Source organism: Sitophilus oryzae, unplaced genomic scaffold (genome assembly GCF_002938485.1).
Source record: "Sitophilus oryzae breed Bouriz unplaced genomic scaffold, Soryzae_2.0 scaffold_1637_pilon_pilon, whole genome shotgun sequence".
Taxonomy (NCBI): domain Eukaryota; kingdom Metazoa; phylum Arthropoda; class Insecta; order Coleoptera; family Curculionidae; genus Sitophilus; species Sitophilus oryzae.
Window position 1 is genome coordinate 445,260 of NW_022146322.1, and position 18,263 is coordinate 463,522.

An 18,263-nucleotide genomic window follows, 5' to 3' on the forward strand; every position below is an offset into this window, starting at 1 on the left:
TGTATAAACTTTATTACAATGGTGATTAGTTGTTCAGCTTTTAAGTGTAAAAGCAGCAGCGATAAGAAAGAGCCAGGAGTTAGGTTTCATAGGTAAATAAACAGTCCACTCCAACTTGTTAGCGTTTTCTTATTGAATTCGATAATTATTCTTCAATTTCAATTAACATCTATATGTACTTGATATGTGCTATACGTCGATACTAGTTTTGTACCTATTGTTAACATTTTAATACGTTTTTTTCGTAATTAATTAGGATGATACACCATAGGCGTAGTCAAAACAATTATCAAAAAATATAAATATTGCTTCAAACAGCTAGGTTAAGAAAAATATGTGCCACGGCACTGTTTGGTGACAGCGTCATAATTTTCTCTCGGGTATTATTTGTCCTTGGATTCTTTAGACATTGGGTTATTCGCTTGAAATTGGCTTATAATATGCTTGTGAATTATAATGAGAGAGACAATTGTCAGACCCGCTGGACAGACCATATCTTTTTCAAATAATATAAAAATTCCGGAAAAAAAAATAAACCAAACCTAACCAAATTTTCTTCTTGTACTAATCAATCTGTTAAGTATTTAAAACAAATATAAACCCCAAAAATAGCTTTCAATATACAAAACTAATTTTCTACATCTGAACATGTAGGTAGTAAATGTAGACCGAGATGTAGACAATTAGTTGGCGTAGAAAAATAATGTTCTACGCTATTTAAAAGAGCCGTGAATAAAATACAAGTGTACCACAGTCCAAGTAAAGTACAAAGTACAAGTAAGTACCAGTCCTCGATGGTAGCCAACATTCTTGAAGGCACATAAAGAAGAAGTGTTGAAGAAGTATGTAAACTTTTCTACCTATCCAACCCTGATCAACGATCGAAAAAAAAATGTCAAAGACCGCTGGGGAATGACAATAATGGTAATTTTGGAGCCTTACCTACCTTAAAGCCCTGTTCTCAGAACTGCGACTGTCGCCAGCGACACGACAAAGGAACCAATGAGATTTATACAAAATTCAAACAGCTGTCAATTTTAAATTTAGTACAGCTCCCATTGGTTGTTCGAAGTGTCAATCAGTGTCGCTGGCGACACGACGTCATTCTGAAGCCCCGTTCTCAGAACTGCGTCGTGTCGACAGCGACACTGATTGACACTTCAAACGACCAATGGGAGCTGTACTAAATTTAAAATTGACAGCTGTTTGAATTTTGTACAAATCTCATTGGTCCTCTTGACGTGTCGCTGGCGACAGTCGCTGTTCTGAGAACGGGGCTTGAGAACGGGGCTTTAAGCCCCGTTCTCAGAACTGCCTTGTGTCGCCGGCGACACAGTTTGACATTTCAAACAACCAATGAGAGCTGTACTAAATTTAAAATTGACAGCTGTTTGAATTTTGTACAAATCTGATTGGTTCTTTTGATGTGTCGCTGGAAAGGTCGCTGTTCTGAGAACGGGGCTTTAAGAAGATAGTAATTTATTTGGGTAAATATTATTTTGATTGGTGTAGTTTAAAATTCAAAAAAAAATATATTTTTTTAGAAACATATTTATGTGTCTGGAAGCGTTCTATTGTTTTTAATATTTTTATAATTAGTGTTAATTTTTAATAAGCTTTAGGTATGTAAATTTAAATAAATGACGTTTAGAGAGTGACCTCGCCAAAAATTTTTTCGCCGTTTTTTTACCATAGAGTACCTATCTACGATTAAAAAGCTTCGTGTTCTGTATGATGACAGAAAAACAATGCTTATGGAATTTAGGTGCCTAGTACATTACATAGATTTAACCGTCAATGTCAAAACCTGCTTAATCATAAAAATTTTATTATACCGGGTGCGTCTCAAAAGTGGCTCACCGCTTATAACTTTTTTATTTTTTTCAGATCAAAAAAAACGAGATTTGGTACGTTAGTATATGACATAAATTAGGATTGATTGACGTATTCAATTATTTTCGCTCACTTCCTGTTTCACCGGAAATGACTACAATTTTGATTTTTAAATGACACCCTCGGTATTTTTTACTTCATCCGATATAAAATGACACTCTGAATAGAATGACACTTTTAACATTTTCGCTTAAGACAAAATTGTATTTTAAATTTCAATCTAGAGTGCCATGGTTGTGTTAAAAACACTAATTTTTAGTCAAGGGGCCTTGGAAGTCCTGACCGGTTAAGAGATGCCCAAATAGTATTTTTAATTGTATCTCAATTTTTTCAAATGGAATGAGGGTGGCTCATTATCATATTTAGAAAAAGCATTTTTTTAAGAATAATTTGGTACCACTTTTGGTATTTCGAGTCAAATTGTCGTTATAAACCGCACGTTGCGGTTTCAAATAAACCATATGTCAAAAAAAAATGTCAAAAGTTCACATATGATATGTCATTCCCTTCAGAGTGTCATTTCATATTGAATAAAGTAAAAAACCAAGAGTGCCAATTAAAATTCAAAAGTTGTAGTAATTTCCGGAAGAACAGGAAGTGACCAAAAACAATTGAATCCTAATTTATGGCATCCTCTATCGAATAAAGTAAAAAAATAGCGAAGGTGCCCTTTAAAAATTAAAAGTTGTAGTCATTTCCGGTAAAACAGGAAGTTACCAAAAACAATTGAATACGTCAATCAATCCTAATTCATGCCATATATTAACATACCAAATTCCGTTTTTTTATCTAAAAAAAATAAAAAGTGATAGTGGTGAGTCATTTTCGAGACGCACCCGGTATACCTATACAGTATTGAAACCTGAAATACTTATTTCAAAAAAAAATCTATTTCCCTCACTATATCAAGAATAAAAAACGAAATATAAATATTCAATTAGTTTCAAATAAAAAACGCCAAGAAGAAATAAATAGGTACTCATAGTTCATTATCAAGTTCATTCTTTTATTATACAATGCTTTTAACCTTTCAATGCTACTTTTTTGTCTTCGGAACATTTAAACAGTAAATTTTAACCTTGGTTCCACCTTTAGATATATTTTCCTCAGAATAAACATTTCATACATATTATATTAATATTCTTTTACAATAATTATTGGTATTTTTAAGGTATTTTTTTGTAGAAAAGTTTATTCAATTAATTCGCTTTTTATTCTTAAGCTATTTTCTTAATTGTCCGACAGAGACAGAAATAAAATATTTGTTTTATTTATATATCTGAAATTATAATAACTATAAAACATTATATTTATTTGTATAATATTAATAAAACTAAAACATTATCTTTTATCTTATCTCTCATTAAAAGTATTAAATATTGGAATGTTTATTAGGTATAAAAAATGACTCAGCAAATTTTTGCTATGTAAAATCTAAAATAAACAAAAACAAGACAATCATTTGTAGGTAAATGTCCAATCAAAGCAAACAATAACGGAACGCTTCTTACACGTGTCGTATAATGAGATTTTGCCTAGTGTTTGCGAATAAACCAGCATCGAACGTCAAAGTTGTTTACAAACATGCGAAAAATCGATACTTCTGAGAAAAGGTCAGGGGAAGGTATAGAAATGTAAACAATAAAATTGAAAACCAAACTTACAGCGTATGCATGACCTGCTTTGATACAGTTTTGCAAATTTGATTAGAACTGAATAAGGAAGCGAGAAATACTTACTTAAAACCTTGAGATTAGTTGAATATCAGTTTAAAAATAGGATGATGTATGTGTGTATTGGTTAGGACACCATCGTGAATCGACAAGGCTTTGTTGATTAAACTTGATTGACACGCTATGACAGTTATCCGTAACAATGCACTACAACTTCCGATCACTAATGAACACAATAAAGTAACAAAAATCTTCCGAAATTTGCACTAAAACTCACGAAATATCCAGAGACAAACGAAAGCAAGAGATATGTCACATGTACTTTGTCAACTGACATTCGACCAATGAGTTTTCCAAATTCCGAACGCGGACCAATCACAAACCGTGACTGTTAAATGCCATCAAAATGGCAACCAAAACATCAATAAAGGTTTGATATTATCGTCAGCAAAACAAAAACATATCGTAACAAACGAAGATGAAAATTGCACTAACAACACGCGCGATAACTGAGATATAAATTTTCGGAAGTAATTCGCTTTGTCAGTCGAAAAACTCGTTTATATTTTGACGTCACAGACACTGGTACTACTTTATCAGTTATTATAACCGAGTGACCTTGATAATCTAGTAGGTTCATTTCAGGAGAAGCAGGCACGAAATGTAAATACCACGTGATCTCGATAAAAAGAATAAAGCAACGTTGTCATGTCTCATATAAAATCCCTAAATTATAAAATTAAAATACATCTTTGACTAAAGATTAAAACAAAAAATAAATGAAAGAAAAACAACTTCTTAATAATCCTAATTGCGAATTTTCGTTTGAGTTATCCCATTACTATTTTTTATACTGTATGATCGAAAAAAAAAACGGCGTCCAGTTGGCTGAAAAATGACGATCGATGACATTTCCCATATAAATTTACATATAAAATGACAGCGATCTTCACTTGATAGTCATCGCTGACTCCGTTTTTTTTCGATTATACGGTACTAATAAACACAGACACATGAGAAACGTCTAAGAATTTGTGGCTATACTAGGGAGATATCTAAATTCATAAGATTTTTCACACCCTGTGGGATTTTACAATTTTTGGACAAGCACAGTGCTTCAAACAACCTTGCCGTCAACAGTTGGTCAACCTTCCAAACGTTATTGCGCAGAAACCTCATCACGTTACTGCCAGACTGCGCAGAAACCGATATGTGTACTAATTCCTATAGAAAAATTATGTATCAGGATTTAAATTAACAGGGAGCTCTCACAAACTGTCTTTAAGGTCTTTTTCTGCGTGTTCAAGAGGCATCACAAAAAAATATATGACAAAAAAAAATTTCCAAGGCTTCACTCTAGATTGAAATTTAAAATACGATGTTTTTTAAAGCGAATATGCCAAAAGTTGACATATGATATGTCATTCTATTAAGAGTGTTATTTTCTATCGAATAAAGTAAATAAAATACCCAGGGTGCTATTTAAAAATTAAAAGTTGTAGTTTGTAGTCATTTCCGGTGAGACCGAAAACAATTGAATACGTCAATCAATCCTAATTTATGTCATATACTATTATACCAAAACCCGTTTTTTATCTCTGAAAAATAAAAAAGTTTTAGAGGTGAGCTAATTTTGAGACGCATCTGGTATACTTTTTTACTTTATTATACCATACGATAAAAAAACGTCGTCAAAAACCAAGGTCAAAAACGGTTGGGGAATGACAATCGATGATAATTTTGACGAGGACAAGCCCTAGACGTCATTACTTTTGGTCTGTACTCTTTTTTATTTTATAATGGCGCTTACTGCCAGTTGGCTTTAAAAACGGATTTATTTTTATATTGAGTAAATATGATTTTTAAATGTATGAGATATAGAAAAGAATAAGTTCAATATTTATATGAGGTTATTCGAAATAAACCGCATCTTTAAAATATGCAATTCTATATTTCTTCTATAATAAATAAATACATAAATCGATATAAAAAATTTCAAACTTTAATGAGGTTGATTTATATTTTTATGTTTATGGACATTATGTTTAATATTTCTAGTATTTTTTAGTTGAGAATCTGACAACCGTGGAAAGAAGTTATTAAAATCATTGTAGTGGTTATTTCAGCGACCTCTTCTAACAATAGCCTCAACTATTACTTGAATTATAGGAATTGTGTTGCTCCAACATACGTTCAACAACAGATGGCTCTGGCTCATATGTATGTTGAGTTGCCTATAGTTAAATAAGTTAAAATTGGAATTACGCATATACAGAGTGATTCACGTCCATAGTACATTAGACGTTTATGGAAAACCAGATTTTTTTGAAAATTTTGAAGTCACCTAATCGATCTGTCTAAATTATTTTCAGCGTTACAGTGTTGTCGCTTCATAATAAAACTCGTAGCATGTTATTTTAATATATATCTATCTTGAACAGTTTTTGAGATAAGAAATAAAGCATGTGTAAAATTGACAAAAACAAGATCTTGAATAAGCGTTGCATAAATTCGGCATATTGAAAGCTGAAATTTGGTTTATAAGTTAAGGAAAGTCGACATATTCGCTCTGTCTAAATCAACAGATTAGATTAAAACAGGGAGATAAAAAAATAGATATTTCCGTTTGTTATAAAATCGCTCAAATCATTTATATTTTAAATTTAAGCCTATGTGTACATTATTTAAAAAATAGAAACATAAATCAAATTGCTTTTCAACGATATATCATGTTCCTATAATGTTCCTATACCTAAACCTTCTCGTTTGTTCAGTAAAGTCATTTAAAAGATAATTATTATAGTGCTCGACCCATAAAATTCTTTTGCAATATACCGAATTATCATATGTACAAGAAGAAAAACTTTTTTAATTATTGACATTTTGTTAAAAATGCATTCTTCATAAAAATGTTTGCTTCTTCTAAATAATTCCATTTATGCTTTGCCAAATTTCCATACCGTTTTAGAAAAAAAAGCATGAAATTGAAGTCCTAAAAATCAAAAGGCATTTCTATATGGTAGGTATAATATAATTTCGATTTCATTCTTTAATAGATGTTATAATTAATTTTGATTAACGTCATATTTTTTGCTGTTGTTAAAGTATTATATTTTCCCTTAAATATTATCACTCTCTCCCTACAGCCAGGGCCGGATTTCCGCCTAGGCCTGCAAGGCCCGGGCCTAGGGGCCCAGCCAGCCTAGGGGCCCCAAGCAATGAGTGGCGCGCAACTTTTATATATAAGCTCAAAAGCCTGGCTTATCAAAACGCTTTATCGAAAGTATTAGCTTAAAGGTTTAAGTCATTAAACTCGATTAAAAATGATATGTTCTGTACTAGTGTATTTAATTCGGTAAATTTCCAAATTGGCTATGACATGGGGGGCCCCAAATGTCAAGTGCCTAGGGGCTTTTGATGTCTAAGTCCGGCACCGAGTGGCCCTGGATGTCTAAGTCCGGCACTGCCTATAGCATTGTACTAAATAAATTTTATGCTTCTTTAAGATTTTAAGACAGCAAAAAATTTGACGTTAATTATAATTCTATCAATAACAATCTATCAATGAATGAAAACGAAATTATATTACCATATCGCGTTTTCGTTTTTAGGACTTCAACCATCTTTTCACGCTTTTTATAATTTTCTCTAAAACGGCATGGAAATTTGGAAAAGTATAAACGGGATTAAAATTAAAGGTGCCCGGTGGCGTAGAGGTACAGGCTCTCGTCTACCAATCTCAAGGTGTGGGTTCGATTCCTACACCCGGCATATCATCAGCCGACTATTTTTATTAAAAATAAAAATAGTTGGTTCTAGGTCGACTCAGCCTTAAATGAGTACTTGGGATTCACAGTCGTGAGGTAATAATAGGCGGTTGAAGCGTAGTCAGTGGCGCAACTAGACATATACTTTTAGGGGGGCTTAATTCTTTTGGGGGGGCTTAGGTCACTATAAGATAATATTGATGTGAGGTTAAGACCAATTTTATAAGACACGCACGTGTTATCTGGGGGGGGCCATATCTTCAAAACTATTGTATCTATTGCAACGTATGTTGGTAGTTTTATATTTTTAACCTCGGCCAATTAAATGCCGTTTTCAGAAAATTTCTAAGCCTCTAGATTTCGCACAACAACAGTCAAGTTTTTGTTTTCTTATGGCCGCCATTTTGAATTTTTATACTATTAGATAGAGCGAAAAAAAGTCTATACAGTGGTATCTAATTTTTATTCATTATTGTGTAAATTCACTAAAAAAATAGATTTTTTAAAAATTCGTCTAAGATCAAGTCTGCCTTGGAAATCCAATTGACATTTTATATGTCAGCAAGTTATTTTTTGTTTATTCTATTAAGTGACAAATCTGGACGCACAAAAATTGTATAGTATAGTTCAATGCAGGTCAATACAAGATACAATAATTGTATTACACATTTAAATTTAAAGTTGTAATATTTATGTTTCTTTTCACTTATACAACACTCGCGACTTATTTTACGGCTAGAAGTTTCCGGACTTATTTCAATCTGAGCTGGCACATTAATATCATTAATACTTTTAAAATAATGCCATCTTGTTTTTTCAAGCTACCAGCAACTGCTAAATTTCTTGAAATCCTTGCGAAAATAGTACGATGAGGCTGTGTCCTTTCAGGATACAATCATAGTTCTATAACTTGCGCATGCCAATATTGGAATTTCTATTATTTTTTTTTAAGTAAACATACATATCTCAACATGTTGCCTCACTTGTAAACATATTGTTGACTGTTAATATACTTTACACTATCCATTATAAATTTTTGTGTCCAGATTTGACACTTAATAGTGTAAACAAAAATTAACTTGCTGTCATATAAAGTGTCAATGGAATTTCCAAGGCAGACTTGATCTTTTGGGCGAATTTTTAAAAAATCTATTTTTATAGTGAATTTACATAATAATGAATAAATATTAGATACCACCGTATAGTTATGACAGTCGAAATACACAGATACACTTCTCACGGACGACATCCGCAGGACGCACCTGCACTTTTGCCTGGGAACCTACAATTCAGCAGTTTGCCATAAGAAGAGGTTTCTTCACAAATTAATGTAGATTTTAGTTTTAGTTCTTGTCTAGCTATTGTACTTGTTTAGAAAGGAAATAAAGAAATTATTGTAATATACTCGAGAAAATAGAAATGCCTGCTAAAATAAAACACGTGGTACGAGGTCGGCTTACCTTGGAGGGTTGTAGTCTTCTCCTGGGTGGCCACCCTGTATCTGGATCAGGAACAACTACTCTCACGAGTAAACGGTACCGAATTGGTAAGACCTTTTGAAGATTTAAAATAAAGTTATTTGCGGCGGCGGCGGTTAGCACGTTGAATCGATCTCTCGATAGATGGGGTTCTTGCGGGATCTTTCGATCAAGTGTATTGTGGTCCAAAGGTTAATTGACGCAGGCGTGTTTCAGCCCTTTGGAATAACCTCCTTAGTACCACATATGCGTATACAATAAATAATAGAATAAATTAATATTGAATTTAAAATTAAAAAAGATAAAATTAAATATATTTTGAGAGTTTCCTAAACAGTACTTGTAACATTCAATTGCTGTTCCGTAAAATAAATTTAAGTTTATTCCAAAATTTGTGTTTTTTAAAAATACATCTTTCTGGGACTGAAACGTAACTGGCGCAGTCGGTAGGATTTGTGCGGGTACAATTTTCGGTACGAAAGTGTCTATCGGACTTTGCATCTTGTGGTTTTCAACCCTTCAGCACGAATCCGGGAAGAACCAACGGTCCAGCAGCAGAATCAACCCCAAGGCAACAGCGGAGAACTCGGGAAGGGACTGGAGACTACGAAAAAAAGGAAGTGCCATTCCTTTTTGCCTCTTCCAAACCTCTGCTTAAGGTTTTAGGTAGGGATAGTTAGGTTCTGTACATCGCGTACTTTTCGCGCAGTTCATTGAGAACAATTAAGATTTAATTCAGTCTATCGAAGACACGTAGATTTAAGAAACAAAAAAATAATTAAATATTTTCTATACAAAAATTCACTTTTTTACATTTTTTCTAAATAAAGAAAGTTATTTTAGAAAGTAATTATTTTAGTACATTTAAATAAATAATTTTATTTCATGAATAAAATTGATGATGATTGTAGATCAATTAAGTAATCTATCATTTTCAAAATCAGAAAAATCGATAGAAATTTCTAATAAGAAAATAATTGCAGCTTCAAAAATGAACGAACAACAACAAGTAAACTGGGATCTTTTTAAATCCAAACTCGAAAACATTAAACCTTATGACGGAAATGTAAATACTCTTAATAAATTTATTTTAAGATGCGAACATTTTATTGACAGCTATAAATCTTTAAGGGACAAAAGTTTAAATGACCATATATTTGAATGTATTCAGGGAAAATTGATAGGTAAAGCCGAAATTATGGTAGGAAATCGCGCAGAATTGACAGATTGGACCTCTTTTAAAACAGCTTTAATTCAAAGTTTTGCCGGTCGACGAGATTTAGATTGTCTCGTGCAGGAATTAACTAGGACACATCCATATAAAAATGAATCACTTTTAAATTTTGGTAGCCGTTTACAATTATTAAGAAGTAATGTAGTTCAGCGCATAAGCAATGATACTACAATTACAAATGAACAGAAACTCTGTCACATAACCTATTTAGATAAAACCACCCTTAATACATTTATTGCGGGATGTTCAGATATTTTACGAAATAACATGCATCTGAGAAAGCCTAAAACGCTGGAAGATGCCTTAGCATATGTTAATGAATTCGAAAATTTTGAACACCTATACGGGAATACTAATTTTCTACCACCACAAAAAATAAATGCATCATTTAAATCGCAACCTTCCCCGCAGGTGAATACTCCAAATAATCCAAATAATTATAATTTTGGTAATAATCCAAGGAAAAATCATAATAATAACTTTGATAACAATTTTGGAAGTAATTTTGGTAATAATTCACAACAAAAATATGTATGGCCTTCTCAACCTATAAATATACAAACGAGGCCAGTGCCACCACAAAGATTTCCGACGAATCGAGAGGTGTTTGGGCCTCCACAAAATGTTTTTAAGCCTAAACCGATACCTGCAAGTCAACTTCCTAAACCGGAACCGATGTCTACCACATTGCGAATTCCGAGTTTAAATTCTAATAGGGGTAGTTTTCAAAATCAAAATTTTAGAAATCGACAACAAATGTATGACAATAAACCGAATTTGGTTTTCCAAGAATTATTTTCTAACGAGTATGATCAAAATAATTCTGAACAAACAGATATCGATTACAATCAAGCCTATTACGATCAAGATTATAATCAATCAGATAACAATTATAATGACGAGCAATATTGTCAAACATATGTTGATGATAATATCTCTAATGAACAATCCGAAGATTATAATGAAAATTTTCAAATAGAGAGCCAATCAAATCAAAAGAGTTGATAGAAATTAATATTTCTTCTAATAATGCCTTGCCATATATAGAATTTTCCAAACCTCATAATATTAGATTATTAATCGATACAGGAAGTAGTAAATCAATCATTAGACCATCTATAATTGAACAATACTTTCCTAATCGTATCTATCACCAAACAAATAAAATTAGAACAGCTGTAGGCACCAAAGAAATAAAATTTGAAGCAACACTACCACTTTTCCAAGAATTTGGGTTAAACCATAATTTATGTTTTATACTTTTTGATTTTCACGACTATTTTCATGGTGTTATCGGACTCAATGATTTAATTGCTATGAATTTAAATATTGACTTAATAAATAAGAAACTTATTGGTAAAAACATCGAAATACCATTTAAATATAGACAACCATCTGAAGTAGAATTTTCTTTCAGTGTAAATCCTTTTTAAAAATTAATCAAAAATCTTCCTGTTAGCATTTGAAAGATTCTTAATGCTATCTACAAGAAGATTCAACAAGTCAATTCGAAGAAGATGTTTGTCCATCCCTGACACATTCTACTGCACAGAAAATTTCCACCCACCAGATGAATGTACTCTTCAAATGATATCCAATCAATCATCCGAAAACTGCGACCTAGTCAACATTTACGTAAAAGAAGCCATCTCTGAACAAATCACAGAAAATCAAGTTTTAATAATCCCAATGAAGAAAGAAAAAATATTTTCCAGATGCAAAATTAATCAATTTCTCGAAATTAATAAACCAACTTTATTGCAAATTTCCGAAAATTGTCAAATAGAAATCAATAATAAAAAATATTTTAATAATCGACAAATCCGTAAAGGAAAACCTTTAATACTACCAGCCTTAAATTTCGAACAAATAACAGAGAATAAATTACTTAAATCAATTAATATTAGTAAATTAAATTTTGAAAATATTTACGAAATAAGAAGTATGGCCAATCAATTGCAACCGATATTGCCAATACACGAATCAATCAATAATTCCTCATTGATTTTAATTTCTGTTTTTATTTTATTACTAATATTGGCATTGCTCCTGTTTTTCAAGAAGAAAGAAGTGATGTCTTTCATCAAGAAGTTTAAGAAACCACCATCCCCCAAAGAAGAATCAATCAATGACTCTTGGCAAAAAGATATTGGAAATATCTTTTTATCTTAAGGACGGAGGAGTTATGACAGTCGAAATACACAGATACACTTCTCACGGACGACATCCGCAGGACGCACCTGCACGTTTGCCTGGGAACCTACAATTCAGCAGTTTGCCATAAGAAGAGGTTTCTTCACAAATCAGTGTAGATTTTAGTTTTAGTTCTTGTCTAGCTATTGTACTTGTAACATTCAATTTCTGTTCCGTAAAATAAATTTAAGTTTATTCCAAAATTTGTGTTTTTTAATAATACATCTTTCTGGGACTGAAACGTAACTATATAGATTATTTTTTGCTCTATCTAATAGTATAAAAATTCAAAATGGCGGCCCTAAGAAAACTTGACTGTTGTGCGAAATCTAGAAGGCTTAGAAATTTTCTGAAAACGGCATTTACTTGGCCGAAGCCAAAAATATAAAACTACCAACTTACGTTGCAATAGATACAATAGTTCTGAAGATATTGTCATTTAAAATAAATGTATTATTTTCATTTTTTTTACATAAATCCGAAACTAATCAAGATACCGGGGTTTTCTTCATAGGTTTTTGTCAAACTTCTAATTACGCAACTTTTGTCCCATTTTACCGAATTTGTATCTCTCGTAGTTTCTGAGATGTCAATGTTGAACATCGAAATTGTTATCACTCTATATACCTTTTCAATCTTACCTAAGTAATGTGTGGAGTGTGGAGCAATTTATCTCACCCAAGTGAAATTGAAAAGCTATAACAAGGAATTAAGATTTTTATATGCTACTGGTCCTTTGTCATTTGCGTGTTCGTTTCATGAAATTTGAATTATGTGTGGAGCAATATATTTACTAAATATTGCCAACAAAACTTAAAAAATGAATGGTAATTTCAAAAATTGTTATAGTACAGCCTTCAAACTATTTTAAAACTAATATATATAAAACGGATAAAATAAAATGAAATCAAAAGCAATTTATAGGAAATTATTTATTTTATTGTACCAGCTTGAAAACGAGCAATATGTAATTAATATATACCAGCATTTTAAATTGTATTATTTTTATATCAGGGAAAAAACTCTCCTTAAATAGATTATTTGAAGCAGAATAAAATTTGACTAGAATTGGATTAGAATTAATGGCTTCACTGAATAATGCAGCATTGCATATTTAAAACTGATAGTTATAGCCAAAAATGTTATTCGATAAATAATATAATAAGTAAAAGTACCTATAGAAAATTCGTTTATCTACAATTATTTTATAATGTTTAAAAGTTTAAATTATAAGCACAACTCCAAAACGATGAAAATAACTATATATTAAATGGCGCACATCTTGTCATAACAACATCATATTATACTAATATAGGCTTTACTGTATTCCTTCATCTTGTAGTCAAATTAAGCTGCTACGCATCAAACGTTTTAAATCCAAATTTATTATATTAAGAAATGTTTAATGTAGACACACTTTAAGGAATATGTTTGTTAAATGTTTTTTTTAATATATATTACCTAGTAAGTTTTAGAAGAAAGATGTAGGGGAGGTCGGGGCATGATGACGAACGGGGCAAGATGACGAAGTACTGATTTAAAGAAAACTGTACATCCTAAAAATCCCATTTATTTTTCTATAAACTCCTTTGTTGGGTTACACATACAGGGTCCGGCAATAGTGCGTCAGGCATCTGTAGCTCCTAGAATAAAAAACTTGAGAATTTTGTTTAAGTGCAAACCTAAAGTATGTACCAGGATGTATTTGAGGAAAATATTTTAACTTCTATAGGGTGGCTCAAAGTGTCAGTGGACCTGGATGATTTTTTTTTAAATGGAACACCCTGTATATAATTGCATTTTTGGCTTCCTTTCAGATCACTTTACATAACCCTAAGATTTGAATAAATATATTTCAATAGTTTCAGAGATATTAAAAAATAAATAAAAAATATGTATTTTTCAGCCCTTCTTAAAAAAATTATTAAAAATACAAGAACTGTTCTGAAATCAAAACCTGTGTCAAAACTATATTAGGTATTTACTTTAGATAGTCTGTTCTTACTTTGTTATAAATATGGTAATCGTATATCATACAGGATGTTCAATATTCTACGCCAAACTTTCTAAAATATAAAATAATTTTTCTTTGTTATTTTAAATAGAACACCCTGTATATTATTTTTTTATTAGATGGAAAGTTAAAAAATGAACATTTTTTGTATTTAGAGTATTTCAAAATTTTGAACGGTGTCGCAGATACGCGCAGTATTATTTCATATGGCGATTTCAATGGTAAAATACGAGAGAAAAATCATTGGGTGGCTTTGATAAAAATTTATTCATTTGTGGAAAATGCCATATGAAATATAAAACCGCAAATATCTGCGAAACCGTTAAAAATTTTGAAATACTCTAAATACAAAAAATGTTCATTTTTTAATTCTCCGTCTACTGAAAAAATAATATACAGGGTGTTCCATTTAAAAAAACGAGGAAAAATTATTTTATATTTTAAAAAGTTTGGCGCAGAATTTTGAACATTCTGTATAATTTACGATTTTCATATTTATAGCAAAGTAAGTACAGACCATCTAAAGTAAATACCTAATATAGTTTTTATTTCAGGACAGTTCTTGTATTTTTAATAATTTTTTTAAGAAGGGCTGAAAAATACATATTTTTTATTTATTTTTTAATATCTCTGAAACTATCAAAATATAATTATTCATATCTTACGGTTATGTAAAGTGATCTGAAAGGAAGCCAAAAATGCAATAATATACAGGGTATTCCATTTAAAAAAAATCATCAAGGTCCACTCACACTTTTTTGAGCCACCCTATAGAAGATAAAATATTTTCTTGAAATACATCCTGGCACATACTTTAGGTTCGCACTTAAACAAAATTATCAAGTTTTTTATTCTAGGAGCTACAGATGCCCGACGCACTATTGCCGGACCCTGTATATAATTACCCTGTATATGGAGCTATCACTTTTGCATCGGGTTTAAAAAGTCATAACCGCTTTTCAAACCTGTTAGATGTAAACATCCAGCTCCAGAAAATAAGCAATTACACAGGTTTAAAGAAAAATAGAAGCCCCTTTCATAGTTAATCTTGATTATTGTGAACATTTTAAATATTAGAAGGTAAAAAACATACAACCTAATTTCACTTAATTAGTAATTTAATTTTTGCTGTTTCCTAAAAAGTGTTTCCTGGGGCAAGTTGACGGAGGCAAGATGACGAATTTTCAACTTGCCCCACTGTGTATAAAATTAGTTAAATTCATTTATTGATGTTTTTAGATGGTGAGAACTTATAAACACCGTACAGATAGACGCTCTTGGTCAGAAGACGTGCTAATTGCCGCGATGCACTCTATTTTACACGACCATAAATCAGTTAATGCTGCCAGTATTGAGCATGGACTCCCGGAAGCAACAGTTAGACGCTATATAAAAAGCAAAATAACAACGAAGCAATTCCTCTTAGTGGTGGGAGATTCAGAAGAACGTTTTCTGATGTTCAGGAAGCTCAGTTTGTGACTTACCTAACTGACCTGAGTATTAGAGCATTATTAATTAGAAGCAGAAAAGCTTGTTAATTTAATTCTCCCGCAGTACCCTCAGGATTGAATATAATGGATTCTGCAAAGAATAAAAACTATGAAGCACCAGATGCTGAAACCCCATTGCTTTCCAAAAAAAAATCAGTCGGCAAGGTCAATGAATATATCCCTTCCTGGACCTTCAGGCCTACAGCAAAAAAAATATCTGCAAAAAACAATGAAGCACAAGCTCTTTGTACCATAAGTTCATCCAGCTCCAGTCAAACAATCTCTAATATTGATAGTCGAGTTACGCTACTTGAAATGAAACCCTTTCCCAAATATACACGTCCCATAAAAACTACCAAAATAATTAAACAAAGGGATTCTGTCTGTATCATCTCAACACCCAACAAAGAAGAACAGGAAAGGAAAAACAATAAAAAAAAAATTAAAATAAATTAAAAGAAGGAAGGATGATTCTGTGAAAGCCAAGAGAAATATATTTCAAGAAAATCATGAAAAGCAGGTAGGAAAGAAGAAGAAAACCAATGACATTTTTTGTCCTGGCTGCCAGGAATCCTATATTGAGCTTCCTACAGAAGACTGGATTCAATGTAACACGTGCGAGAGTTGGTGGTACGAGTCGTGCACAGTCTACCAAAAAGGTGGCACATATACCTGCGACATTTATTTATAATCGTCATCTTGCCCCTATATGCTCGTCATCTTACCCCGGTACTGGGGCAAGTTGACGAAAATGCATATTTTTGTTTTTTCCTTTATATTTTTTCAAGAGTACACTTTTATTTTGTTTTTTATCTTTCATTATGTTCCTGAATAAATGTACTAACAGATAAAATGGGATCTTTTTTTTTAAGCCCGTTAGTTCGTTTTGGAGCCTTTTGTATTTTACTTCGCCAACTTGCCTCGATCTCCCCTATAAGTATGGAAATTAAAAGAATTTCGGACTTCCATTGTCTGTATTTTTTTATTAACACTACGTTTCGGTCAGAAGGTATCGTATCGGTCAGACCGTTATCAAGTGTAAACTAAACTAATTCCTAAAACTACTGAGCTTTTATACTACAGCGACTACAGCCAGACATTCACCCGTGAAGAATTTGTGTGCAGTCAACCGCGATGTTATCCACTGAATGGTGTGCATCGCAAAGACGGTGTGCCACTGAGACCTATCACTAGTTCAAGAAATTAAGCAACTAGCAATTTAAGTAGATTTCTCCTTCAAATTGTCCAACCATTAGTAGGAAAAACAACTCCATTTGTTAAAAATTCAAAACATTTTTTAGAAATACTTAAGAACATAGAATTAGGCCCTTCAGACAAATTTGTCTTCTGGGAGGAATTGTTAGACATGGTTGAGGCTACATTAAGGGCAAACGTAACCTTTTCTGAAAGAACTTCGCCTTGTAGAGGAGTGATGGAACTCTTGAGATGCTGTTTACCGATGGGTTCCTACCTTCTTTCCAGTGATAGTTAATATAGACATATATATGGAATGGTTTAAGACTCATGCCATTAGCTTTGCAATCGTCAAACCTAAAATCTGGCTTCGATATGTCGACGATACTTTCATAATCTGGAACGGAACCGATAGACAGTTGGATTCCTTCCTCAAGCATCTCAAATCACAAAATGATTCCATCAAATTTACGATTTAGAAAGAGAAAAAAATCTGTCTGCCGTTTCTAGATGTCCTTGTTAGTAGAATGGGGAATCTATTGGGACTTACCCAATAGACCAATAGGTAGATAGATAGGGGGAAAACCCATACATTCGGGACAATATGTAAGTGTTACACCATTAGCTACACCATTCTGAAGCAACTAAGAAAGAAATAGTTAAAACTTTATGATATCAAGCAAATACCATACCATATGCGGTGACCAAGCATCACTTAATGTTGAACTAAATAATATTAAAACGGATTTGCTTCAGAATTTGCTCTGAGAAGTCCGTAGAAAAAATTATTTCAATATCAAATCGTAAAACTGACTCATTGGTTTACCGACCTGAGGAGGATCAACACCAGAAAAGATCAGGTGAATATCCAAAAAATATAAAATTAAAACTGTCTTCAAATCTGGATCGACTCTAAGAAGCGCACTAACAAAAACAAGACCAGAATCATTGAAACAAGAGAAGAAGATCTACCAGGTACCTTGTGAATGTAGTGAGTCGTAAATTGGAGAGACTAAACGTCCTCTAAATGTACGACTTAGCGAGCACAAAAAATATGTACAAAAAGGTGAAGTAATGAAGTCAGTTATTGCGGACCATGTTTGGTCAAAACAGCACAATATAAAGTGGTCAGAAGCTCGGATTGTCTAAAGGGAACTTCACGGCGGATACAGGAATTTATTTTAGGGGGGGCCCAAATAAAAAGTAATGTAGAATATGCTATTTAGGGCGCCATTTTTGACCCAAAATCCTAATATTTAACCCAATCTATAGATTTTAGGGGGGCCCGGGCCCCATGGCCCCCCCTCTGTATCCGCCACTGCTGGAA

At 32.3% G+C, this 18,263-nt stretch overlaps 1 protein-coding gene across 4 annotated transcripts in view; it reads right to left on the minus strand.

The window, feature by feature from the left end:
- The window catches only part of LOC115880577 (protein CREBRF homolog), a 60,510-nt gene extending 56,331 nt beyond the window's left edge, over positions 1 to 4,179 (minus strand). Inside the window, exon 1 of one of the 4 annotated variants that reach the window (XM_030897836.1) lies at positions 3,633 to 4,179. Coding sequence is in view for 3 of the 4 variants with exons in the window: in XM_030897833.1 (XP_030753693.1) it covers positions 3,558 to 3,568 (11 nt within the window). In the remaining variant the exon portion in view is untranslated. Of the gene's footprint in view, positions 1 to 3,557; positions 3,602 to 3,632 lie in introns of those variants that run through there. The other 3 variants (XM_030897833.1, XM_030897837.1, XM_030897834.1) reach the window with 3 other exon arrangements.
- Positions 4,180 to 18,263: the final 14,084 nt, after the last annotated feature.